The sequence below is a fragment of the Stegodyphus dumicola genome, chromosome 2 (assembly GCF_044657685.1).
Source record: "Stegodyphus dumicola isolate Sdum_Otavi_A_Nest chromosome 2, ASM4465768v1".
Classification (NCBI taxonomy): domain Eukaryota; kingdom Metazoa; phylum Arthropoda; class Arachnida; order Araneae; family Eresidae; genus Stegodyphus; species Stegodyphus dumicola.
The window spans coordinates 15815227-15842292 of NC_140769.1; the positions used below are offsets into that span (position 1 = coordinate 15815227).

At 32.7% G+C, this 27066-nt stretch overlaps 1 protein-coding gene across 1 annotated transcript in view; it reads left to right on the forward strand.

Annotated features, from left to right (window-relative positions):
- The window catches only part of LOC118200302 (uncharacterized), a 129410-nt gene extending 110340 nt beyond the window's left edge, over positions 1–19070 (forward strand). The window contains exons 24-29 of the mRNA XM_085810462.1: positions 2920–3040; positions 3785–3877; positions 5975–6026; positions 7461–7610; positions 11199–11283; positions 15407–19070. Of these exons, the coding sequence (XP_085666588.1) occupies positions 2920–3040; positions 3785–3877; positions 5975–6026; positions 7461–7610; positions 11199–11283; positions 15407–15460 (555 nt within the window). The 3' untranslated portion in view covers positions 15461–19070. The remainder of the gene's footprint in view (positions 1–2919; positions 3041–3784; positions 3878–5974; positions 6027–7460; positions 7611–11198; positions 11284–15406) is intronic.
- Positions 19071–27066: the final 7996 nt, after the last annotated feature.

Consider the following 27066-nt stretch of genomic DNA (forward strand, 5'->3'; position numbering starts at 1 on the left):
TTTTCTATATCATACCTCAAATATTGATTTTTCTAGCTGTCTTATTTAATTACTTTCATTTAAAATCATAATCGTTCATATTTTAGAGTAAAGGATCTCTTCTATAAAACAGTAGACAAGTTCCCAGAAAATATCATATTGTGTGAAACCGCGTTGCAAGAGACTAAGAACCAATAGCAAATAGACGGATGGTGTTCCAAAAGGTTTTAAAAGCAAAATATTTTTAAATACTTTTCACTGTTGCCTTTTTTAAATTTAGACTTTCTGCAATGTCAGATTCTTTTCTCATTTTCACACGTTATTCAAGATTTGTATGAATAAATGTTTCTTTTAAAAGTTTTCTTACTTTAAGACGTAGTTAGGAGCTTGAATATAGTTTCGCAATAATTACTTCTGAAGAAGACAAAGTTAATTAGTAACCCAAAAAGTTTTTTAAAATATTTTTCTGAAATCGCAATTACGTAACTTAAGCAATCTACCAGCTGAATACTTGAAGCACACGATGCATACTATAGAAATGATGAGCATGACTCAATTTCAAAAGAATTTTGATGCGAGAGAATTTGGGTATTCTCAGAATCATTTTATTTCAGTGTGTATAAAGAAATAGACTGTTATTGTGACGTAGGCATAGAATGTAACATAATTTTATAAATGTTTAGAATAAAAATCATGTTATCGAAGTATATATATAGATAAAGTTTTGTAAGAGGGTTTAATGTATATTCCTTAACTTGCTAGAATGAAACTGTTGCCTTGCTATACGAGAGTTTCTGCAATTTTTTTACCGTGTAAGACCAAAACCGTGTTATAAGAAGAATGCCTGTTTTATAAAAGAGAGGTATGTTTTGTCTGTATAAGAGGGGTGTAATTTAATAGAGAAATTTATGTCAAAATATAGCTATAAAAAATATCCTTCTGCTCTCTAATCTTCGTATATTCACACAAAGAATAATACACTTCATTTCAGTGACCTTATGCAAAAGTAATATACTTCGGTTCACTAAGCTTAAACCTGTATGTTCGTATAGAAAGTAATGTTCTTCAGTTTACTAATTTTATAATCGTAATACGTGTCAAGAAATTCGGGAACTGTCAACAAAACGAATCTCATTCGCATTAGAAAAATTTTAATTTAATACTTGATTTATCTTGTCGAACAAGAAGCAGGAGCTGCATTCAGTATAATGTTTTAATTAAATATATGCATAAAATCCATATTTGTTGTTTTATTCATTGAAATAAATTACAATTAATCTGTAGCTAATAGTTTTATGAAGTTAAATTCAATATAAAAAAATTCTTTTGGTATTGTATAACGTCCATATTACAAATAGTTTGAAAGTGTGAAAAATTATTTTATCAGTTCATTATCTGCTTAAATATTTCACATAATACTGAAACGATTAAATACTGTTAAGAAGATAATATTACGAACGACTGGCATAAAAACAAGCTATTCTATGTACAGTTACTAATAATCATACTAATGATTGTCATGAATAAAAAGTATTCATGACAATCATACTAATAATTGTCATGAATGAAAAGTATTTATGACGGTTTCCTATAACATTATGCAAGACACAGATTTTAATAACAAAACTGTTCACTTAAACTGATTCACGTATACTTCAAGAATTAACGCTTACACCATTGTCAAAAGCAGAGGTCTTCAAAGTGGAGTATGCAAAGTGGTGTACTCCCAAAAATGTTTTTACATTGGTTCTCTGTGTCTTGTTCCACTAGCATTTGGGTGAGTTACTTTAGAATGCGTATAATATAATGTAAAGGTAAAACCTAAATTTATTTTCGTTTTAGAATTACGCGATCCAAAACATTTCGAGATCACTGATCATCTGCAATTGAGAGTGGATTGCTAGTATGAGATTTCGTCTTTTGTTTTGTGTCTAAACTCGCTCGTCTGAAATCAGAGGACGCCCACGAAATTCATTGGGGTAAGGCATCACGATTGCATCTATCGTTCGCAAAAGAATAATACACTTCATTTCAGTGACCTTATGCAAAAGTAATACACTTCAGTTCCTAAGCTTAAACCTATGTGTTCCTATAGAAAGTAATGCTCTTCAGTTTACTAATTTTATAATCGTAATACGTGTCAAGAAATTCGGGAAACTGCCAACAAAACGAATCTCATTCGCATTAGAAAAATTTTAATTCAATACTTGATTTTTCTTGTCGAACAAGGAGCAGGAGCTGCATTCAGTATAATGTTTTAATTAAATGTATGCATAAAATCCATTTTTGTTGTTTTATTCATTGAATTCAAGAAACGGGTCTAAAGGTCTCCCACCCCTCTTTCCCTATCACAACCTCTCACCGCATAGTTAAAGTGTTACCATGCCCCACAGACACTATACATTTACAGATATCTGTACTTTTTCCGATTCGAACCCTGGCGCATCGATACGGGGGTCAGAGTCACTAACCACTATCACCAACCGAGGTCATTCATACCAACCGAAATACTTTATCTCGGTTGGGATGGAAAAAATGGATACTTCTTTGCTTTTGCATTCCGCCTCGGCCACATTTGAAATTTGCGCATTACAGGCTGATAGTTATGTTTTACATATTTGGCACAACTGAGCATGATGGCAGTTTTAACGATAAAGTGCCAAAAACGTTTCCTTACAAAGTTATCTGTCATTTTCAATAACTTTTCGCAAGATTGCTGTTAATGAAACACAAATTCTGTTTGATTTATGTAGAACGGTTATTTCGTTTAACTAATGCATGGCGTCCCTTGAGCCATGCATTATTTTTGTAAGCCTTAGAGCATTCTCTACTGCGAAAGGCTTTCATTTAACTGCAATTGAAATTCATTTGCATAATTTCGAATGATGTTTTTTTTGTAGTCAAATGTGATAACTAAAATTTAAATGTTTTTCTCCTCAGGACAAAGCGGCCGTTGATTGCCATCTTCCTGTCCCAGAACCTTCTGATCTGGAACGTGCCGGAACATTGCAGTTCGACGAAGTCAGGAAAGAACTTGACAAACTTTATGTTCAAACGGCAGGTTAGAATTCTTTCCCTGTTTACGTGATTGCATACAACACCGATTCTTGGTATATTATTTTTAAGCTTTCACGATTATCACGAAATTAAGTACCGATGTAAATATTCTGAGCTTTGAGAGGGTTATAAGCTACTTTCTACGCACCATTCCTCCTGTTCTTCGTGTTGGCGCCACCCAGCGTGGTATTTATGGAGTCAATAGTTTCGATTATAATTAAAGAGATTTAATGCTAAATGATGGTGAACTACTTCTTTTGGCATCTTAAAGACAATGTTTTAAGGTTATCCAAACTTTGCAAAGGTGAATGGTCCATGAAATAATGAATGATTTTTGAACTACTCAGTTAACATCTTTACTTTTGCATTTTCAAAGTTAATATGCGCTAAAGAAAAAGTTCTCAATGCTGAAAGATTGTGAGTTGTTTCTTTCTTACGTATTTAAAGGTAGTCTGTAAGGAGGACTACTCAAAATTTTGCGAAATTTATTCACTGTAATGTATTGGTCAACTGCTTCACCCCGCATATCATTTTCATACCGTTCTCTTGTAAATATGAGTAGAAATGTTATGATACAAAATGCTTCGCGGCTCTGTAGTTCACCAAATCTGGAATTCTGTTGTTTAATAACGCGGTAGCCTATGACGAAAACGAGACAGATGATACTCATAGATTCACTTCACTGACAATATATTACTTGTGTAGTTTTCGATGTCTGTTTCAGCCCTTTGTTTTTGTTTTTTTATAGCTTGCGAGAGGAAAGTGACTCAAATACTTAAATCTTCTGATGAAGTACATCAGCAGCCAATTAAAGAAAGGATGGAAACTTTTTTACACAAAGGTAAGTGAAGACGTCAAAATGTTTCTTTTAATAACTTTATTTTTTTTAATTTAACAGAATATTGTAAAGAATAAATTAAATTTCCTCGATTTTTCTCTTAAAAATAAGAATCAATTGAAAACAAATCGTCAAGATACGGTTACAGTAAATCAACAGAGTTACCAGCTTTAAATTCGGCAAAGCTACACAAACTATTATTCCTTCATTTACCACGTTTTATTTTATTATCAGCTCGGGTTAGTGACAAGCAAAACTTATGTTTCTATACATTTTTAGGCATACTAATGAAAAGTACACCATATCCACAAAAGCTTCGTAACTGTTGGGCGTAGACATATACTTCTAATTACAAAACGGTTTCATATGACGTAAAGATTCGCGTTTTGTATTTTTAAATTTAGAAAAAAATTTTAGGAAATCTAATTTTTTATCCTTTCCTCTCGTATCTGTATTTGTAAGTCTATAATATAACGCGATAAGTACATGTGTCATCAGTAAAGCTTTGTGTTGTCACTCTAAGAAGCGTACGAAATTTATGTATAAAATTCAATCGAAAAACTCGGTTATATAGAAGTGTGTTGTCACTTTCAAAATATTTGTCTTAATTTTGGAATTTAAACAAATTTGGCGATATAAAAGAAATATGTCACCACTGCTCAAATAAATTTATTTTAATTCGATTGATTCAACTGGAAAAAGTCATTAACACGCTGGCAAAAGCAAGGAAATTTGTTAAAAAAGAATGCCTTGACACTAATAATTGCCTTACAAAAGCGACTTTAGAAATGAATAAAACCAATTTGTTAGTTAAAGGCAGACCCAGAATAAATTAGATTTGCCAAAAAATTAGAATTAGAAAAATTGAGGAAAATTTATATATAATATGAAAGAAAACTGTTAACAAATTACGAACTTAATTTGGCAATAGCCCTTTTATTTCTGATTTTATTTTGGCTAAGTCCGCGATCTGAAATCCGCATTGCGTCACTTGCATCTGAAATGGTCTGTAATGCTGTATAACTCCTGTCCCATCCATTTCAAAACTGAAGCAAAGAATCCGAGTTTATAAATACCTTAGATACTAAATGCGCAGTTAATTTTTTCCTCCCTTTCCTCATCTAAGTAGCATCTGTTCGCCGCTTCGCAGCTTTCATTCATTATTTTAAAATGCGATACGTTTTATACAAGTTTTGGGAGGTTTTTAGCACCCATAGTGTTGTATCAATCAAGAATATATGAGCTAAGAAGTTGTTTATAAAAGCATAAAGAGATGTTCAAGCTACTTGTGCTTTTCGGAGTTCCAGCACAATCTATATTTACCTAAAGTCATAACATTTTGAATAACATAGCCCTCCACCCGAACATGGTCATTAGGAAGCACGAATTTCATATTTGTTTTACTGCTTGTTTCGTATTTTATAAATCATTAATGAATTTTTGATTAAAAAACTCAACAATTTCAAAGCGAGCAGTGGCAACACTGGATGGAATAAAACATTTTTATCTCCAGCTCGCGAGACTGTCTATCGGAAGTCCTAAAGATATTCTGTTTTTTAAATATTTTTAGTCCAAAGTGGCGTTAGCCAAAATGCTCTCGAAGCGGGTATGTGTTTGTAAATGAAAAAACCTTCCGTTGGGGCATAATATCAAATATTAATTTTTTTAATAATTTTATAAGATTATTACTTCCCATCTACGAGACTAAAGCTCACGGGCGGGTTCAAACATACAATCTGAAAATTTTTGCGTCATATGAATTTATTAATTATTTCACAACAGCATAAGGCTTTAACTCACAGTTGCAAGCATATCACATAACACGTTGAAGATCCAAATTAAGCTCTTATCAGGGCTTTGCAAGGAATACGGCTTCGAAAACTCCTAGTGTTTCGGAGCCCCACTTGAAATGTTGCAGCAAAGCATGAAGTGCTAATCTCAAGCCCCAATTTCAAAAGAGTTGCAATTTAATTATCTGTTAGTTTTGTAATATTTCATAGCTAGTGTCAGTTACTCTTTAATGTAGTTGTTATCTGTTAATGTAACTGGCATTATATCCCTAAAATAATTTTAAGTTCTAAAACATTTAATCTTTTTCAGCGCTCGTGGAGACACGACTGCAAATAGAAAACTTAGATAAATGTAAAATACAGTAAGTATTCATTGTTCCTCTATATCTAAGTATATTAATATGGTGTTAACATAAGTAATATAATTCCTGTCATTTTGCATAAGAATAAGTAAATTTAATTTTTGAAATCCTAAACGATTTGTATCACTTCATATCTCGGTATAAAATTTATATATTTATATGGCGCCATAGTGTTTCCAATATGTCTGTGCTTATACTGATCCATAGTTTTTATACCATAGTGTTTGAGCTAAACCCATGGTGTTGCCAATTCAATGAAATTCCTGTACCAATGACAGTAAAACTTCCCAAAACGTTATATCTTCACGTTAATGTACTATAGTAGGTAGCAGATTTTTCGGATGCAGTTCTATGTTGGCCTTTTACCACATAGTAAAGGTCGTAAAACCTTTCCGAAGAACAACGTTTTAGAACAATTTTTCTGCTTTGTCTTACGATAAGAAACTGACAATCATCGCGAATCGTTTGGTGATTGCTATGCAAAAGGGAAAACTAATTCTCTAATGCTGTTGTCTTGTCCATATTACATGGAACAATGATTGCCAGCGCCTACTCCAAAGAGAGGTTGGATTTCTATTTTCCACCCCAATTTTAAGGAAGAGGATACCCTGAGGAGGGAATCCGGGGGTCTCCTACCCCTCTCCCCTTCCACCAATCCACACGAGAGGACTTTCGGCTCGCCGCATATTTAGAGTGCCGCACCAACACTATACGTTTACAAACATCCATGTCTTCTCCGGGGTTCGAACCTGGGTCTTTTGGTACCGTAGTAGGTAATTCTTTAATACAAATGATGGCTGATGGCGAAAGATTCGATGCTGATAGCTGACTGGTTGTTGAAATTGAATACCTTAGTTTTTGAGGTAAGGATTGAAAAAGTTGTAAAACTATCTGAAAGAGTTGTTCGTCTGAAATAAATGTATGTGTGATACCAATGTTACGCATGAGCGGATTCAAATATATTCAATTTTGATTTATTTGCAAATATTACGTTATGCCAATACATAATTTTATTTTCTTCACGTGGTTATTTAAAAAGGCTGGTGTAATTTGTTTTACTTTTTCTTGCCTCAGGACAGCACTGAATTTTGAATTTTGCTCTATTTTTAACAGGATACAGCTTTAATTCCTTAGTGTTATCTTGTAATGTAGTTCGATTTTTTAACTTTAAGTTTTGATTACATTTATGTATTGCAATCAGGTTTTGAAATATGTAAACTACAATATATATGTATAAAAAAATGGTATCACTTCTTTCACATTTAGTAAATTCTTTTTGCAAATAAATTTTAAAAAGCTCAAATGCCCAAGAACAAATAACCATTGTCTAATAATAAGTCTATCCTAATTATATTATATCAATGCAGACTTATTTTCAACAAACTTATTGATTTCAGATAATGCGTTCTGAAACTGCGAAAATTTATTTTTCAGGTTCAAGAAGACGCAAACTTTTTTCAAATTTCAACCTAAGTCAAATAACGAAAGTGAATGGCCAAAAGAATTTTTTGGTTTGTGGATCTCTTTCTGTTCTGATTTCAAAGACATATGGAAAAAAGAACAGCATAAGAGGCACCAAGAACAGTAAGCTTTTTTCCTCAGAAATTTAATGATTTTTTCGCACTAGTAAGTTCCAAAATATTGACTGTTTGTTAATCATGAGCATCCGCAATCAAACATCTTTTGTTTGGCACCCCACAATCCCGCCTATGGTCAGTTGTTTTCGATTTCAACCAGTTTTTTATTTCATTTACATGATTTTAAATCTTTCTAAGATTTCTTCGCGCATTCAATATAATTTGAGTAAAGAGATTACATATTCTTTTAAATAAAATCATTCATTTAGAATATGTTGTTACATATGGCTTTATTGAAAAGATCAATCCAAACATATTGAACGGGTAAAGCACCACACAAGATTAACGATATATAATAAAAAATGAACAGACATTTAAAGAATCAGAATAAATGAACATGGGAATAAAAGTAAAAAGTTAAAAAAAATTAAACAACAAGGAAAGGATCATTAGAGATGTAGTCTTTACAGGGAGTTTATGAAAGCTCTAGCATTCCAATATAGTTTACTCATATCACAACTTTTCTGAGACACTTTATCTAGTTCTGGGCATATAAGAAGATCTGCATTCATGATGTCCTAATTTCAAATTTAGCGTATACTAAAGCTAGAAGGATACCAGTTTTATTAAGATGATTATGTGCCATGCAATCGTGGCCTGTTTGCAGTCTGAAGTTTCCCACAGCCTCTTTACGGCGTTTCTGACAAAACATTTTCCATGTGTCTTGAATGTTAGCCCAGGATTGGCCTGTTGATTTTGCTGCCTGGTCAGATTTAAGAGTATGCATTCATTTCTCAAAAATATGCTTTTTAAGTGACTCTGGAGGAAGTGGTTTGCTGTCTTGTGGCTCAAGTGTTCCTCTCTTGGCTAGTGAGTCTGCCTTTTCGTTACCGTCGATACCTACGTGTGAAGGGATCCATTGAAAAACGATTGTTTTGTTGTGTTTATACAGAACTTTCAAGGTTTGCTTATTTCTGATATAATCTGGGTATCTGTGTCATGATTTATAACTACAGCCTAGATGGTTGCTTTGGAATCAACTAAAATAACTGCTTTAGAGAATTAATGGATCTTTATCTTGAGGTTTTCCAGAGCCAGTGAGATTACAAGGATCTCTTCAGCAAAATTCGACATAAAGTGTCCCACAGGAGCACATTGGAAAAAAAGGTTAACTGTATACACCAGCCCCAGTGTTGTCTTGTATTTTACAGCCATCAGTGTATACTCTAATCCAGCGGTCGCCAAAGTTGTGACGTCTCTGAGCTACTGTACCAGTTTTAAATTCTACTGTGAGCTAACAATCAAAAGAACTACCAATTGTTTACATAGATCTCCCATGTGTTTATTGCCTGTAAACTTACATTTCCAGTAAATATTGTTGCGTTTTACTTTCTTCTGACACCAGTTGTTACGCTATTTTCTTCCTTCACGTTCGTAAGGGGTTCGTAGATTTGGAGTGAATAACGACGACACTTGATGAAGTATAGAAGCACACTTTATTTAGCCAATATTAATCAGGACAGCTCTAATAACACTTTTTACAGTTGTCGAAGATTTACTCTAAACACGCTGGAACAATCAGTGACACAGCCTTCCCACTGTCGGGCAATAACGGTGGAGACAGCTTCACTGCAGACAGCTTCCCGGCTCTGCTCGGTCGTTCTCGGAACTTCACGTACTCTCGATACTCTCGAGACTCTCCATGCTACAACTCGCGATGCACTCGACGACACACGAGCACAGCTCCCGACTCTTCGATTCAGTCATTCCCGGAGCTCAACACGCTCTCTCAACACGATTGCGAGCTACTGGCGATCACTACTCTAGTCCATTCAGGTTCAGGGTATTGTTCATATAACATACGTAATGTGTTTGATTTTAATATTGCATCAGCACTGTTTTTCTTTCCCAAGTCATTAATATCTAGCTGGTATTTGATATCAGTATATTCAAAGGAATTAACCATGACCTGGTTACAATTCATTGGTTTGTTTTCATCTATTTCCTGTAATAATTTCTCACCTCTATGGGAGACATTTGAGTCTTCATACTACTTGGTTTGAAGTCGTTCATTCATTGCGCTCTATGCGATGCTTTAATTTTAACTAATGTACCAGCCGCTTGTTTCTTGATTTCAGTAGAAGTTGGTGGGTTGGATTTGTAGCTTTGTATAGCTGTAATCCGAGTAGTTTTTCTCGCTTCTGTGATAATCCGAAGAGCAGTCATTTAGAATATACTTGGGACTATTTGGTAAGTATCAGATCCTTTAATGAAACAGCTGCTTTTAAGTAATACATTTAAAAAGGGCAGCATTCTCCGCAATAATATAATCCTTTAAGCAGAAAACATGTTTTCTCTAAATTTTTCAGCTTTGATATTAATTTCCGGGAAATGATTCTGATATCAGCTATGCGAAAATAATTAACGTTAGTTATCTTTGAACCAATATGATGTTGCAACAATTTTAAAATATCTGATGATCACTTGTTTGTACGCCCTATTAAATTGCTGCATTTCCATTAAAACTTGTGTATTATGTAAAACCAGTTTATTAGAGATATATTTCGCATTCAATTAACCAGTTTTCACCTCGCGGCAAGGCAAAAGTACATAAAAATTGCAAAATACAGAAAAATATAAAACATCAAATACAGTTAAAAATAGCTTTTTTTTTTAAAAAACAATTAAAATTAGAGTTTCTACGCATTCGGTTCGGCCAGTGGCCGGGAAGAAAGATTTTTCGATGCACAAAATTGGAAGTTTACTTTGGGACCCCCTGAGAAAAAAGATAGTGAAGTTGGTGCACCAACTGATTTAATTAACTATTCTACTAAAAGTTTCAGATGTAACGCATGACGGCTTCGTTAGCGCCAACGTTTTTGCGTTATGCGAGATACGCACTTGGATTCGAGAGAGGCTAAAGTTACTTTTACGGGCTCTATTCGTGTAAGCTTTATCCGTGTGGGTATTTTTGTGGGCTCTTGTCGTGATAAAGATTAAACAGTTATTCTTTCCAAGAAATGTAACTCAAGGATTTAGAATTAATTTAGGCAGCAACTACAAAAAATAAATTACCCTTTTGGGCAATAATTGTCTTCGGCAAAGAGAATTATCAAGCAAACAAGCAAGATAATTTTTTGAACAAATTTTATCGCTAAATTTTCTCATCCCTTGTAACTCTGTTCACAAAATCTATCTTAAGATGCAGATAATATTAAGGGTTTCGAAGCTCTAGTCGATATCCGAGCTACTCATCTTTCAATATCATCCGGATCTGCTATAACTTACAACAAGAAAGTAATACCATGAGAAAATGTAAAACTTCTTGCAAAGAAAATTTAGGATTGAAATAAACGTTTAACTTCAATATTTATGTTGACGAGCCCCTTAAACTTTTATTCAAATACCTTCCATAACTAAAACCCTCCATAGATTGAAATGAAATCTTAGGAGAATCTAGTGACAAATTTTTAAATATTCTGTAAGCTCACAAAGATATTTTTAAGACATAAAATGTTAACAGTAAAATCCGGTAAAATTTCCTAAATGTTTCCTAATGTTTTTTTCTTTCTAAATGCTTTTGTTTGTTTTCTAGAACGGAAAAGGTCAGGAAAAGCTTTCTGAAAAGGGAAGCAGAAAAGAATGCCATTGTCCGGGTCAAAGCCAAGCCTACAGGACTGGTAAGCATAAAAGGCTATTCTATAAATCTTCAATATTTGCTTTTTATCAATATATCCTTTACGACAAAATTAACTTTCAAGCAATAGAAACAATTGAATATAACAAAATAAATCGAATTCTGTTATAATCGGTAATGTCAAGAATAGAACAAACTTGATTATTATCAAATAAAGCTATATATTACTTTTTTTTGCATTTATTGCTTAAATAGCTCAACAATCAATAGTTTTCCTCCTAATATATTTCTAAAAATGGGGTGGACGGTGCTAGAATCCCATCTTTTAAGTAGCAGTTCTTTCCCTTAATACTAAAAACCTTCAAAATATGAAACTTAATATCCATGGAAATGGCAACAAAATTTAAAACCTAATTTTTTAAACCTTAATTTATGTAATTTTGCATGCTGAAAAATGCATAATTATAATTTTAAACTCAAATGAGTTGGTATTTCTTAAACAAATTTTGAGGTAAAATAATTCAAGATAGCTGCTGTTCAATAACGAGGAAAGCAATCAATTTCATTATTGCAAATCACATACATACGTAGATATATATATACACATATATATGTGTGTATATATATATATATAGAGAGAGAGAGAGAGAGTATAGGAAGTCTTCTCAGCCATAGGGCAGTTTTTTCTCTGGGATAATTATTTCGGTTTCACGGGGAAATGTGGTCAGTCGTTTATTTAGCCTATAAGCTCTTAGTTTATGAATATAAGACTTCTTTTATTCAAGTTTTGCTATTTACTAATATTTTCTACACTTTTTTAATTCATGAAAAACATTAAAAATAATCTAAATAATTGTAAATATGCATTTTTGAGTTGAACCATATTTATAGTTGGTATTTCATATTAAGTTATGTATAAATTTAAATATTTTGTTATTCATAATTTATATAGGACCCTTGAAAATTTTCGAACTTTAAAACCACCTCCAACACTATGTTTCCGTTGTACAGGGGTTAATGAGTTTAAAAGAGTGAGTACACACGTTTACTATGCGGGACGAGGGAGGGTACAGAGTGTTGGATTTCTAAAATACCATAACATGAATATTTTCCTTACTCAAAACACTTCTGTGACTGAAAGTTTATGTTGCCTATTCAGTATGGTCAATGATTGCGAGTACCTTTATAAGCAATCATCATTGACATTGCACTTAAATTTGTAAGTTTGCTTCGTATTTTACATATGTATAATTTATTATTATCACAAATTATTTTGAATATTTTTTACATGCTTATATTTTGTGTTCAGTACATATTTTATTTTCATGTACGTCTTATAACAGTGGTCTTAAACTCATACTGCATGCAGGTCGAAGACACAATCTGAAAACATCTGACAGGGATGAATTTTTAGTCCAAAGGGCGTTAGCCCAAAAGGACTATTAATTTCGTTTTGGCATTTTGCGTCGAATTACTATAAACGGCGAATCACTTTTCAAACTGTTGCCACCAAATGTTAGAGTCCTGCATTATATTTTAATAAATTATAAAATGGAAAATCTGCATAAATATATGTGTATTTCTCGCATTGTGAAAAAACAACGGTACCTAGAGCCACCAAATTTTGAATAACGTAATCCTCCACCCAAACATGGGCATCTAGAAGCCCCAATTTGGAATTTGTTTCATTAGTTATTTCATATTTGTAAAACTTTAACGAATTATTGATTAATAAATTCAATCATTTCAAAGCGAGCAATGGCAACACTGTGCGGGGGGGGCGGGATTATCGATTATCTCCAGGGCATGAGGCTATGTATCAGAAATTCTAAAGATATACTTTTTAAATATTTTGTGATATCGCTGTCGAATTGAATTTTGTGGTTTAAATGCGAAGACTCTGATATTTAATAAATAAAGGTAACACACAAAACGTTAGAAAAATGCGCCTTTGAGTAATATATAAACTCTAAAAACTTACAGATATTTTTTCTCCCTTAAATAAAAACATTTTAACTAAATTTTGTGTGATAAATATTTATCATAAATAAACAATAACAATACTGACAACACAAAAGAAAAAAAAATTGAAATTTATGTTCTACTTTGAAATATAAAATTTGGTACCTGAAAGACATTTTGTTGATTACACTGCAGTTAAGTTTTAAGATTGACATTTATTTCAAATAATTTTAATATGTTTAAATAACAATTAAATAATTCACTTTAATTTAAACTAAAGATGAACAAATTATGAAAACGTTCTAAGGTTTGAGAGAGAACTTTCCAAGTGGGAAAAATTTGAGAATATATTGTAACAATTTAATGTCTGTCTCCTATTTATAAAATTTTTCTTCGACGCGTAAATAAAAATACATATTTTTATGTGAAAATAATAGTAATAAACTTCTTTGTTTCTCCACTGCAACTTGGCACTTGATGGCGTTTCGATTCTTGGAGAAAAATTACGGATTGTAGACGCTCATAGTCAATCCGGTTTTATTCATTTTCAAATGTGGAGAAAAGTTTATTCAAATATAAAAGCGATTAATCTTAGTGAAAACATTCGTAATTGAGCGTATTTATTTTTTTGACAAGTACCAATAAAATAGACAAATCTGTATTTTCAAATCTTTGAATAATACTTATATCACATTGTAAATTAGCTCCGTTTATAAATTTTCTGTTACGTTCAGCTCGTTTTTTATGGTAATGAAAGTAATGTAAACTCGGACTTGAAATAACTAAAATCTTAAAATCATTGCAAAACTATACTTTCAACAAATACATAATTGAAATCTATTTGTTGTTACATAAAATTGCTTCGAAGACCACCACTTACGGCCTGCAGGCCGTCAATTTGAGACCACTGTCTTATAATATCTGATGAATTTTAAATAAATCATCTACATTTTTTTGGTTTATTTTCATATTTTTAGTAAATTTTTGAGAAGTAAAATATTGGTAAGCTAGGTTTAATTGGCAACTTTACCAAATTATCATGAATTGAAATGTTTGTAAATTACAAGCAATATCATTGGAAAAACTTCCATGAACTGCTTTAAGAGTGTAATTAATTCAAAGTTCAACAAAAGTTCAATTTCATTAAACTTTTGTTGTATCATTAATTTATGATATTCTAATGCTCAGAACCCTAAAATTCTTCTTGTATTTATTTTATTAGCCCGAATGGTGTCTTAGTCTCCAAAATAGATTTTGCTTTGTTTCAAATTTCATTAGTCTGTTTCCATCCAGAAAAACATTAACATTTTATTTTTTTTTGTATTTAATCTGTCCGCTATTAATAATTAAACTAAATTAATTAAAAACAAAATTTCAATTCTTGAGAATATTTTTTTTTACCTTTTAATGGGATTCAGTTAAATAAAAATATGTTTAATTCATGATGTATATACTTAAAATCATTCGATATTTTTATAGAATTACATTATATTTTTCACTTTTTAAATATTCAGAAAATACACCAGTTAAATGCATATTCATGTAATATCCTGTAAAATGTTTCGCTATTTCCCTGAGCCATCTTTAACGATAACCTCCACTGATAAATCATATTAAACTTTCTTCTTTTATGCTAGAGTTCTTTTAGATATCCTTAAAATCTGAGCCCTTTTAGACATTTTTTTTTTTTTTTTTTTTTTAATTTTACTTTTTTAGACCAAAAGTCTGTTAGTCTCGAAACACGATTCTGGGTTGTTTCACTTTTCATTCGAGTCTGTTACCGTGATTGCATAATAAAATGAACACGCGCCTCTGCTTGAGTGGCAAAAGTATTAAGATTATTACTTTTTTATTTTTTAATCCGATTGATTTTTAAAAAAATGTATTTAATTCACGATATATTTCATTAAAAACATTCATTATTTTATAGAATTAATTACATATTTTTTTGCTTTTCAAATATACGGAAGATATATAACATTCCCATGATGGCCTAAATGTAATTCGTCTAGTATCGTATAAATATTTCCTTATTCCACCGGGGCCATTTCTACTGATAATCTTTATTGATAAACCGAATTAAATTTTAAAATAGACCTTTTGTGCAATCTGAAAACTTTCAGATTATTTGTTTTGTGTGTGTGTGTGTCTGTCTTTATTTGTTTGATGCTCATTTAAAAAGTTTTTCTTTTCTAATATTTCAGAAAGCAAGACTGAACAAATTACGTCAACAGACTTCGAAGGAAATTGCTACTTGATAAAAAAGAATGCCATTGAATTTTTGCTGCCTTATGAACTGTCTTTCTCAAAGGTGCTATTCCTCTGTAGGCAATCCTTAGACTTTTTGCCCCCCTCCGATTTTAACTCCCACAGCCCTCCTCCAGGCTTTGGGAGCAAGTGTGGCTTAGTAAACCACGAAAAGGACATCCTCGGCAATTACTAAGCCATTCTCGCTCTGCAATGTATTTATTTTTTTAATACTAAACTTTGTCATTTAGACTGAAATGTTTTAATATCTATGTTTGCTTCTTATAATCATATAGTCAGTGGTTCTATGGAGATCGAAGATAAGTTGGTACTAAATAGAACTGCCTTTAATAGGTCCATAAATCAGAAATAACGCATTTAAAATTTGAATTTAAAAATTTACGAGAGAGATCTGTTTTAGATCATTACCCCGTGCATCTAATTTTTCTTAATAAAGTAAATTATTCATTTTCCACAGGTTCAGAAAATATTTTTGTCCAAGCATTTAATTTTAATTAGTTTACACTATAGATAAAAATCCCATTTTAACATGAATAGCTTTAATTAAACGCCCGTTTAAAATTTTTCATAGGGTTATTATTTTTCAAATTGAACAAAATGTTTGTTTCTTAAGTTAGTCATTTCGTAAATGCTTTTAATTTAGATTTGTCTCATCATTGTTATACTATACAGGAAATTTAGCTAAGCATGTACGCTGTGCAAACTTAGCTGAACCCCTTTTGTAGAACAACAGTAAGACAAATCCTAAATTAAAAAAATTTAGGGAGGGGTAAGTTGCATTAAGACTGCAAGAAATTCAGCATCAATGCAGGGTCAGAAATGCCACTTCGCAATAGTTTTCCAAAGAAGACGAGAACTAAAAAACCAGAACTAACAGAACAAAATAATTTTCGATTACTGAAGACGTATGCGAAATGCATTTGAAAATGGGCTTCAAAATGGCGACCATGAACTTCACCGCATGTTCAACGTCATGTCACTTGGTGTCCTATATCTTGAAAACAATTTTCCAATGGAAGCCCAAGACAGATGGATGGCATGTCTTGCGTAAACTGATGCCATGTCTTGGACTTCCACATCGACATGCGTGCTACAAGGTCTTCACAATTCTGAAAGGGGAATGTTTTACTCTTTGATATAACCCTCAGAAGAAGTAATCAAAGCGTCCTTAATACGTCGATCTTACAGGTGGGCAGCTTACGAATGATGTTATCTCAAAAGATTGTATAAACGCTCTTTGCCGTCGAACAGCGCCATCTACGACTTGAACATGACATTTCTAACCCTGCAATGCTGTATTATTCTCATTTGTCTTTGCGCAATTCTGCCCTCCGCGCAACTGAAGAGCACTGTATACTATAACAAATGATAGCAGGAGCTCTCCTATCATATCTATAGTATGTATATATATGCAGTAATATATATGAGTAATTTCTTAAATTATGAACAGTTTTGCTGTTTTCAGTAATTTCACTGATATTAAATTTGAACTGGAGAATAATCTAAAATGGAAGATTTGCAAAAACTTAATCTGAATTAAATTTATGTTTTAAAAATAAGTATTCCATTCAACTCTTAAATTTTAAGAAAATGCGTTGAGTTGCCAATCTGAAACCTATATTCTAAAAAATGTTTTTAAAAAAATTTCTTTGTCAAAAATCACGGAAAAAGAATATTTACTTCACATTTAAGTGTCTTTAAATGATTGTGTTTTTATTATAAATTTATATTGCCATCAATAATTTCATCCTACTGTGATGAAAAATGAATAAATAACTAAAAGTTAAAAAAATAATAATAATAAAACGAAAAGATATTGTATTTTTTGAATTTTATTTGTAATTTTGTACTTAAAAAAATATTGAGATTTGTACGTATTCATATAGTATGCGATCTGCTGCAATAGTTATTTCATAATGGCTTCACTGAAACGCTGTATTTAAATATGGAAATAAATACGAACGTACAAATGAAAATGATTCCATTAATTGATCTTATAACCCGTTTAAATCTATAATTCCAATAAAGTTACATATAAGGGATGAGTTGGTGACTTTTGCTAGTTTTTTTCAATAGCTAGCCAGATCATCTATATAATAATATAATAACTCGGCAAAGATTATTAACATATTAAAAGAAAAAAAAATAAATAAAAATGAGACTAAAATACAGTTTACAATTAAGAAATATGATACATTAAATTATGCATAACATACGAAACATTACTGTCGTTCTTCCCCTGTAGACAGCGATCTATTTTCAATTAAGAAAATATGAAAGAATTTCAAAGATTTAGCATTCGCACTTCAAACATTTTACGTATATAGTGTTATATGCATTATTAATTCTCTGCCCGTCCAACACACTGATCAGTTTACACTTAAAAAATTTCGAAAAATTGCAAATAGTCTGTGGTGCACGTATTAAATATTACATTTATTATATTTTATGAATGGTTTTTCTCCCCTTCTATCCAGCGACCTACTTTTGCATCATAGCAAATGCCCAAATCCGGCATCATACAGAGTCTCGGCATTCAGCACAATAAACATTATGTAGATTGTATGATATATTACTGTTATTCTAATAAACGACAATCCCATTAATTCCGCTTATTAAGAAACAAGGTTGCCGAAACAAAATCATTAAGAAATAACGAAAATGGGAGATTATGAGGATAAAACCATTATCTGCACGGGAAATCCTGTGCTTTATTCTAGACAGGTTTAAATTTTAATAGTTTCGCAATTTAGCAACAATAGCTTCATAAAATAAAAAAATCAGTACCTTTCAAGTTTGGTCGTGAGATAAAATGACTGCAAAATAAAAATATAATATATATATATATATATATATATAAGCCGTAGATCGCATACTACATGACAGCCGATTTGTATAGTGAATACTTATATTATGTAATTATTTATCAACGAAAATTATTTGTCAGTAAAAAATTACGATTTTATGTGATCATTCAGCAACAAAAATTATTCGTCAGCAAAAAATGACTGTTTTATGTGATTATTTATCAACAAAATTATTTTTCAGCAAAAAATTGTTATTTTATATGATTATTTATCAGCAAGAAATCCTTTAAGATTTGTATATGGTCAAATTGTGACTGTTGCTTCACTGAATTCTGTATTACTTACCTCTTTCTACTGCACGTTTTTACTTTTCAGTAGTTTTGTATATTATGATTTTTTAAATGTATTGTAAAAGAAGTACACGATACTGATTAATTTTCCACTCAAATTTTATTTGCGTTCTTTTTAAAGAAAAAAAAATTGTAAAATACAAATTCCTAACGCAAACTAAGGAAACGAACAAATTTTTCAGCAAGTTTCAAGAAGAAACTGTGCATGGTAAAGTTCTGCAATTTAATTTCTTTCTGAAATATTTGCGTGCATTTTTATGCTTTTATTTCATCGTTGGACTTTTTAAAGTATTAAAATATAATAATTATCGAGCTTTTGAAAAAAGGTAAAGTCGATTTTAACAGAATGGGACAGGACAGGAGTTCTCGTCCGAATTCATCTTCCAAAAGAAATAGTTTTTCATCATGTAGTCTTCTTAATGATAATAAAGTGTTCTTTAAAACTTTTGTCGCATTTATTTTCGAAACACTTCGTTTCTAAATTTTTGATAAATCTGTAGGGAGAAAATACAAACATTACTTAATTGAAAACAAATATAAATTCAAATATAAACTGAAACTCTCATGCTCCGGCCGCTCAGAAGCGAAAGTGGTTACCGGAGCCTATATCTAAGGGCCGGGGTTCGAATCCCGGAGAAGGCATGCATTTAACGGTTCCCAGACAAAAGCCCACTGGACGAAAGCGCACATGACAAAAGCCCACAAAATAAAGCCCACTATGATAATTGCCCGCGCGATAAATGCCCACAGCGATGAAAGCGCCCTTTGATAAATGCCCACACTGATAAAAGCACACATTGATAAGAGCCCACATAGATATAAGCCCACGCTGATAAAAGCATACACTGATAAATGCGCACATAATCAAAAGGGACTTATGGTTTTTATTACTATAAAATGTAGTTATAATTTTAATTATAATAAATGGAATATTCAGATCTGAATTTTAATGTCTCAAGTATTTGTATATTTTATCACTACTTTATTTGCTTAATTTATTAGGTTGAAAGCAAACTTTCTGCTCTCTGATTGGAAGTATTGAAGATTGAAAGTATTGAAAGCTCTCTGGTGAAAGTATTCGCTTTCACCTCCCTTTGTCGGACTTATACGAGGGTACTTCCATTTGCCGCGTAAATATAATAACAAACTTGCACATTCATGTATATGTTTATAATTACATTATTTTGATTGACTCCCTTAATTCACCCGGAGCCCAAAATGAAATGTGTTCCTCTACACTTAAATTTATTGATCAATTAGTTGCTATTAATTTATTTTTTTTATTCATGTATCTACTAAAAAAAAGGGAAGAGCTGAAGAAAAAAGGGAAAAAATGAATATTTTTAACGTAGCTTATATACCGGTGTGGGTTTTTGTCAGTATGGGATTTTATCAACGTGGGCTTTATGTCTATGTGGGCTTTTATTTGTGTGCGCTTTTATCAATGTGCGCATTCATCGGTGTGGGTATTAGTCGCGTGGGCAATTGTCTCAGTGGGGTCTTTTTTGTGGGCTTTTGTCGCGTGCGCTTTCGTCCAGTGGCTTTTCTCTAGTCACTGCATTTAACTTGTCTGTCCCTTTATAAGAGGCAACTGAGGTTCACCTGTTAAGGTATGTCCGTAATAAGGCGACTACTGCTTCCAGTCATTGCAGTGGCCAACGCCTGCAATGGTTAGTGGGCGCCATTGGGAAAATAAAATGGTCTCATGCTCCGTTCATGTAAATAGTTCAATGTAATCATGACCCATTGGACAAGGCATACATGTCTGAGCTTCTCGTTATAGTATTAGTTTCTTTTTTCATGACCCTTGTTAATCACGTTCAACATGTCCGAGAAGGAGGTTGAAAAGAATGTTGTGCAGGAAAAAAATCTTATTTGACTTTCGAAAACCTCAGATTTATTCCACATTTAAAAATCAGTTTGGAGATGAGTCTCACTCTAGAGCTTATGATAGATGCAAGTCTTTGAAAGAAGGCCATGTGGAAGTTAAAAATGAATAACTTAACTCGTGAACCTCAACCAATAAACACAAGACAGGCCTTATGTGCAACTCTATAACTAACTCCTAAAATACGGTAGACGGGTTTCTAGGAAATACCGTGTTATGCGAAATCATGCTACGAGACAAACAACCAATACGAATAGAGGAATGCCTTCCAAAACTTTTAAAAATAATATTTTTCTTTGAGTTGGAGCATAAGGCGCCAAATGGAAGCCAAGCTTCAAGAAGAAGAAGAATATTTTTCAATGGTTTTCTTTGTTGCGTTACTTAATTTTAAACTTTTTGCGACGTTTTTCTCCTTTTAAGAAAGTATTTAAAATTTGTATAATTTTATTTCCAATTGTTTTCTTACTTTCACACGTAGTTTGGGATTAAAATACAATTTCGTAATAATTACTCCTAGGAACGAGAATGCAAATTAGTTACAAAGACCAAAACGTTTTTTAAGAAGTTTCTTATAAGTTACAATTAGGTAATTTATGCAATCTACCAACTGAATACTTGGAGCAAAAAATACATACTGTGTAAATAATGGACATAGTTTCATGGAATTTCGACTTGAGGGTATGCGTGTATTGTCGGTATTTCTTTTATTTTCGTGTGTAAAAATAAATGGGTTCTTACGATGTACTGCATATAATGATACAGTATTTAACTTAATTCTGTAAATGTTTAGAATAAAACTCGTGTTATCGTAATATGTACACCATACACGAAAATGAAATGGGACAGCTCTGTATCTCTTGTTTTGCTGGGCCGATCGACAAAACCTAAGTTGAGTTTTTCAACTCGAATATGCGACTTAGGTTATATGTTAGATTTATTTGCAGTATTGTTCTAACATAGGTAAACTGCTGGCCATTAAAATTAACTGCCCCCATGAACGAAAGCAAATGCAAAAAAGATTTTTCATTGTACGTAATCAATATGGTACGAAGACAAAATGATTAAATTTGTAAGCAGTTTGGGAGTTTACAGAGGTGCGAAATTAGTAGAAACAGCTGTCACCACAGCCTTTACCCGGTTAGGCATGGAGTCAAACTGGGCTTGGATGAGAAATGGGCAGCTCATTCTATGCTCCTTCAAATGCCACACTTCATCAACCGTATTAGCTGGAGATGGTTGGCGAACCAGTGTCTCAGCAACTCATGACTAGATGTTTTCACTCGGTGATAGATCTGGATACTGTGCAGGCCAGGGCAGCAATCGAATATCCTGTGTATCGAGGAAGGTCAGAACACGACGTGACACATATGGACTGGCATTACCTTGTTGGAAGACAGCGTTTGGCAGGCCTCGAAGGTAGACCACAACTACTGAACGTAATATGTCAGAAATGTACCTATCTGTGTTCAAATTACCGTCGATCTAATCTACAGATGTGTGTGTTGTGTACCCAATAGTGCCAAAACCATCAAGCCAAGTGCAGGCCCCCTATGCTGACATCGAATGTAAGTAGGCGACGTGGGATCTCCTCGGAGTCTCCAGACACGTATACGGTCATCAGAATACTGCACACAGAACCGGGACTCGTCTGAAAAGACGACATTGTGCTGCTCTTGTATCCAGCTTTGTCGTTCGACCCAGCAGAGTTGCCGTCTCTCTATGCTGCATTGTCAAGGGAAGTCGAAGTAATCGTCGCTGTGCTGATGGTCCACTACTGCTACAAACATCCACATTCTATACGAGCGGATACTGGGCGTGTTCCAAACATCCCCATTTTCTGACTAATGGTCCGTGATATGGTTATATGGTACTTCAGGGCTGACCTCACAGTATGTCTGTCCTCTCGGGCGTTAGGCATATGGGAGGGCGTTGAGATCATGCAACCCAACCTCTTCTTCCTTTCTTGTGATTTTGAAGTTTGTCAGATCATCCCTTTCTGGTGCTGCTATTTTAATGGCTAGTAGTGTATTTTGACACAAAATGTGACTATTCTGAAATGACACACCAATTTTTTTTTTCACATTCCGATTCTATGACTCAAATTATGCCTGAATTTTGTAAAATTTGATGTGAAATTTACCGAGAAATTTAAAAAATTATCTTTGCGCACATTTTTCAGTCTGCGCCAAGAATAATTCTCTTGACGTAATTCTAAATTAATGGTTCTATTTTTCTTTCCCTTTCATTGTGCACGAACAGGAAAAAAGCGCGCATCGTTCATTCTTTCAGATATTTTTAACAAAGTGCTTAAAGTACCCTGCGGAAAAAAAAGGGCCAGTTCTATAGCTCCCGTTATACTGGGCCAATTGACAAAATTCAATCTGCATTTTTCATGGCTCGAAAGCGCGGCTTAGGATACATATTGGATTAATATATAGCATTGTTCTAACATAAGTATTTTGACACTAAATCGGACTTTTTCTGAAATAACATGCCAATTGTTTTCCATTTTCGATTCCACGACTCAAATTATGCCTAGCCATTGAATTTCGTAATTTTTGGTGAGAAATTTATGGAGAAATTTAAAAATTTATCTTGGTGCATTTTTTCAGTTTGTGCCAAGAATAATTCACTTTGCGAACTTCTTAATTTATAACAACCTATTGTCCTTTCCTTTTTTTCATTGTACAGGAGTGGAAAAAAGTCATCGTTCACACTTTCAAATAATTTTAACAAAGTGCTTAAACCACATTTGGTGTTATCGGTGATAACAAATATTCCAAATTTTAAAATGCGCCAATATGTAAATTCATGTATATCTTAGGAAATTCTGAATAAAAACCTCTAATTTTTCGTAAGTATGCTTAGAAATGCATCCACTTTAAAATGATGTTAGAAAGTTTATAGGTTGTAATTCCATTTTTTTTTTTCGAAAAATTTATAAAAATTATTTTAAAAATACAAATTTTAAAAGTAAATCATAAAAAATGGGCGAATTTTATTTGGAATGAACCTAAATTTTGAAATGTGAAAGGAAGAATAAAATAATTTTTTAAAAAAAGAGATTAATTATTATATACCAAATTCAATTAACACTGGAGGAGCCAAAAGTTTAAGAGCTGATATTTTAAAAACTAATAGTGCGATTTTTACAGAACTTGGCAGTTTGACGTAATATAGGTCGTAAAATCGAAATATGGAAAAAACGTTGGCATACAGTTTCAGAAAAAGTTCGATTTTGTGTCAAAATACCTATATTAGAACAATGCTATATATAAATCTAATACATATCCTAAGTCGCACTTTCGAGACCTGAAAAGCGCAAGTTGAATTTCGTAAATCAGCCCAGTATAGAACGGGAGGTGTCGAACTGTCCCTTTTAAATCCAAAGGGGCAATTTGCTCTGAACGGCTATTAATTTCGTTTTGGCATTTTGCGTCGAAAACTCTAAAAGGCTGTACCATTTTTCAAATCGTTGCCACCATATATTATCGCCCTGTCTTATAATTAAAGAAATTAATTAATGGAAAATCTGCATGAATGTATGTATGTTTTTCGCATTGTGATGACAAGGTACCTAGAGGCATCAAAATTTGAATAACGTAATCTTCCGTAGAATATGGGCATGTGAGAGCCTTAATTTGAATTTGAAATTTGTTTTATTATCGATTTGAGATTTTCTAACACTTCAACGAATTTTTGATTAAAAAATTAAACGATTTCAAAGCGAGCAATGACAACACTATACGGGAAAAAAAATTATCTCCAGCGCGCGAGACTCTGTATCGGAAATTCTAAAGATAGGCTCATTTTAAAATTAATTTTCGATATTGCTGTTGAACTGAATTTTATAGTTTGAGTACGTAGAATATGATTTTTAATAAATAAAGGTAACGCATAAAACGGTAAATAAAAGCTCCTTTGGGCGTAATATAAAATCTGAAAACTTTCAGAATTTTTTTATTAATATTTTTATATTCCACTTTTTAATATTCCCCCTTTTCTCATTTCTTTTACCTACGGCAACTGCCTGAGTTACACTGCTTTCGGCACGGCTCTGCCGGAAGAATAATATAATTATAATAATGAATGAATTAAAAAATATATATATACAACTACATTTTCTTTCGAGAAAAATTTGAGTTATTTTTTTTCCTAAGATTAGATTCAAATACATAACTTGTTTTAGAAAACTAAAATGCTGGGTTTATTAATGAAATCAAAGCAGCTTTATAGATATCTGCCTACGAGGAGGGATGATTTTGTCGAGGAGTTTTACTCACCATTCGTATGGATTTGAAGCCGAGTAGAACTGCCAGTGCTCAGTTATCTTATCGTTTGTTCTTTGATAGGCTAAAATAAAATGGACGAAATACTGTTATTTACATATGTTTGGCTGCTTTATTATGGCAATACTCTAGAAGGCTATCTATTAAGATGGTCTTATGGAGGAGTTTCTAAAATAAGGTTGGTTTATATTTACAGACTCTCTTTGTTACCAAGAATATATTCCAGGATCAACTAGTAATATGTTAACTCATTTCGATACCTTTCGCTAACTTCAATAGTATCATATCATGATGCCAATTTTTTTATTTAACAGTTTTACTTAGTATACAAAAAGTACTTAAGGTTGATTCATAAGCAAAATTTCCTACAACGTGATCTCGCTAGTAGGTGGTACAGAAAATTGTTCGCGCGTGCTTTCAGCAACTAATAACGGCCAGACGTAAGTAGGCGTCCAGGCGTCAGAGCAAAAGCAGCCTGATCCTATCAGTATTTTCATAAGTTAGAATAAACGTAGTTATTTGGACATGCAAGTATAATTGAAGAGAAAAATTCGAGCAGCATAAACTGCCTACATGGAAATGCATATGTATGCGTAATTATTTAAGATTATCCAGAAAATTGACTGTAGGTGGGTGTTAATAACTACATAACTCTGCTACATAACTCTACATAACTCGCCAAATATTTTTGGCGAGAAATTTGGCGACTTGAGGGCGCATATAAGAGTGGTTCGAAAAAAATTAATACAGTATTCTCAACAAAGGCTGAGGTATCTTTTATTGCCACGGTTGTTTTACACTTAAATAGCTGTATTATATAAAATTACTTTATTTTGAATTGTTTCAATTCAAGTAATATTTTAATCTTATTAAGCATTGGCGCGATGATACTTTGATACTTTGTTGGTTATCTGGTATGCAGCAAGAGATGCACTACTCCTGCTCTTTCCAGATTCTTGAATGAGTTCCCTTAGGGTCCTGGCGTATGTAAAAGTCCAAAAATGAAGCTTCTCCAACTGAGATAGCCTTGTAAAAGAAAAACAGAAATGAAGCCCTGAACTTCGGTGATCAGCGAGCCATGTCTGGGGCAGCTGCAGAAAGACAGGGAGGTGGGGAATGTTGGCCGAAAACACATGAAAGAGGTTTGTAGAATCCGAAATGTGATGAGCTTGCAAACTACTATATAATACATGCATGCAGAAGCATTAAAGAAAGATTCTATATACAATGTAAAATATCATCTGTTCTGAAAAAACAGCAATTAATTTTAAGTGATTGTAGATTGAGAAATTAACAGGAAGAAATAATATGGGATAACCTATGTACAGCAAAAAAATTTTAAAACTGCTCTTTTAAGGGCAAAGCAGTCAAAAACACTGAGTTTGCTGGTCTCTGGTAGCCAGGGGTAGCAGAGTTCGAATGTTCACAGCACTAGAAAACGCATAGATTGTACTTTACGATGAAAAAATTGTCACGAATAAGGAAAATGACCCCTTAAATTGTCCTTAAAAATAGGGATGACATATATAAACGTACAGTCGGTTCCTATTTCACAGATAATACATAAAAGCATCAAATTTAAGTAAGTCCTGTGCGAGTATGCTGAGCTCTCATTAGACGGTTTAGGTAGACTGTAACACGTAAACATTGGTGTGATGTTTTTAAAGTGGTGTTTTTATTCTATTTGTTTGCTATAAAAGTAATAGTTTAATCTGACTTTAGTATTTTTGTATTAGCAGTAAATTTATTTATTTATAATAGCCTGCCATCTTTAAAAACGACGTTTTCAACAAAAAATTAATACATTATTTTGAACGATATTGCATATTTTTAAAGTTTAGAATATTTTGCTATGCTTAACGAGGTTTTTTTTTTTTTTTTTTTTTTTTTTTTTTTTTTAAATCATGATAGGCGATTGTATAACTCGCGGCAAAAATTGCGCCAAAAAATCGTGCGCCCGTCTACCAAAGTAGCACACGATGTGGAATGGTAACCTCAAGGCAGATTTGTGGATTCGATAACAGGCTGTTGAGTTCCTCATTATTCAAATAGGCTCTTGCAGTTGCAGAAAATCTGGAGCGGTGAGTTTATATTAGATAAAGTGTCAGAGACCCAGGTATCAGTACCAAAAACATGTCTCATGTCTGCACGGAACTTAGTAAAGAAATTCAATTGTCGAAGCTGACGAGGCGAACTTGAATCCGAGTTTTTTTTTTTAAATGCAAAGATTAATGGTCGATGGTCAGTGAAAACGATGAAATC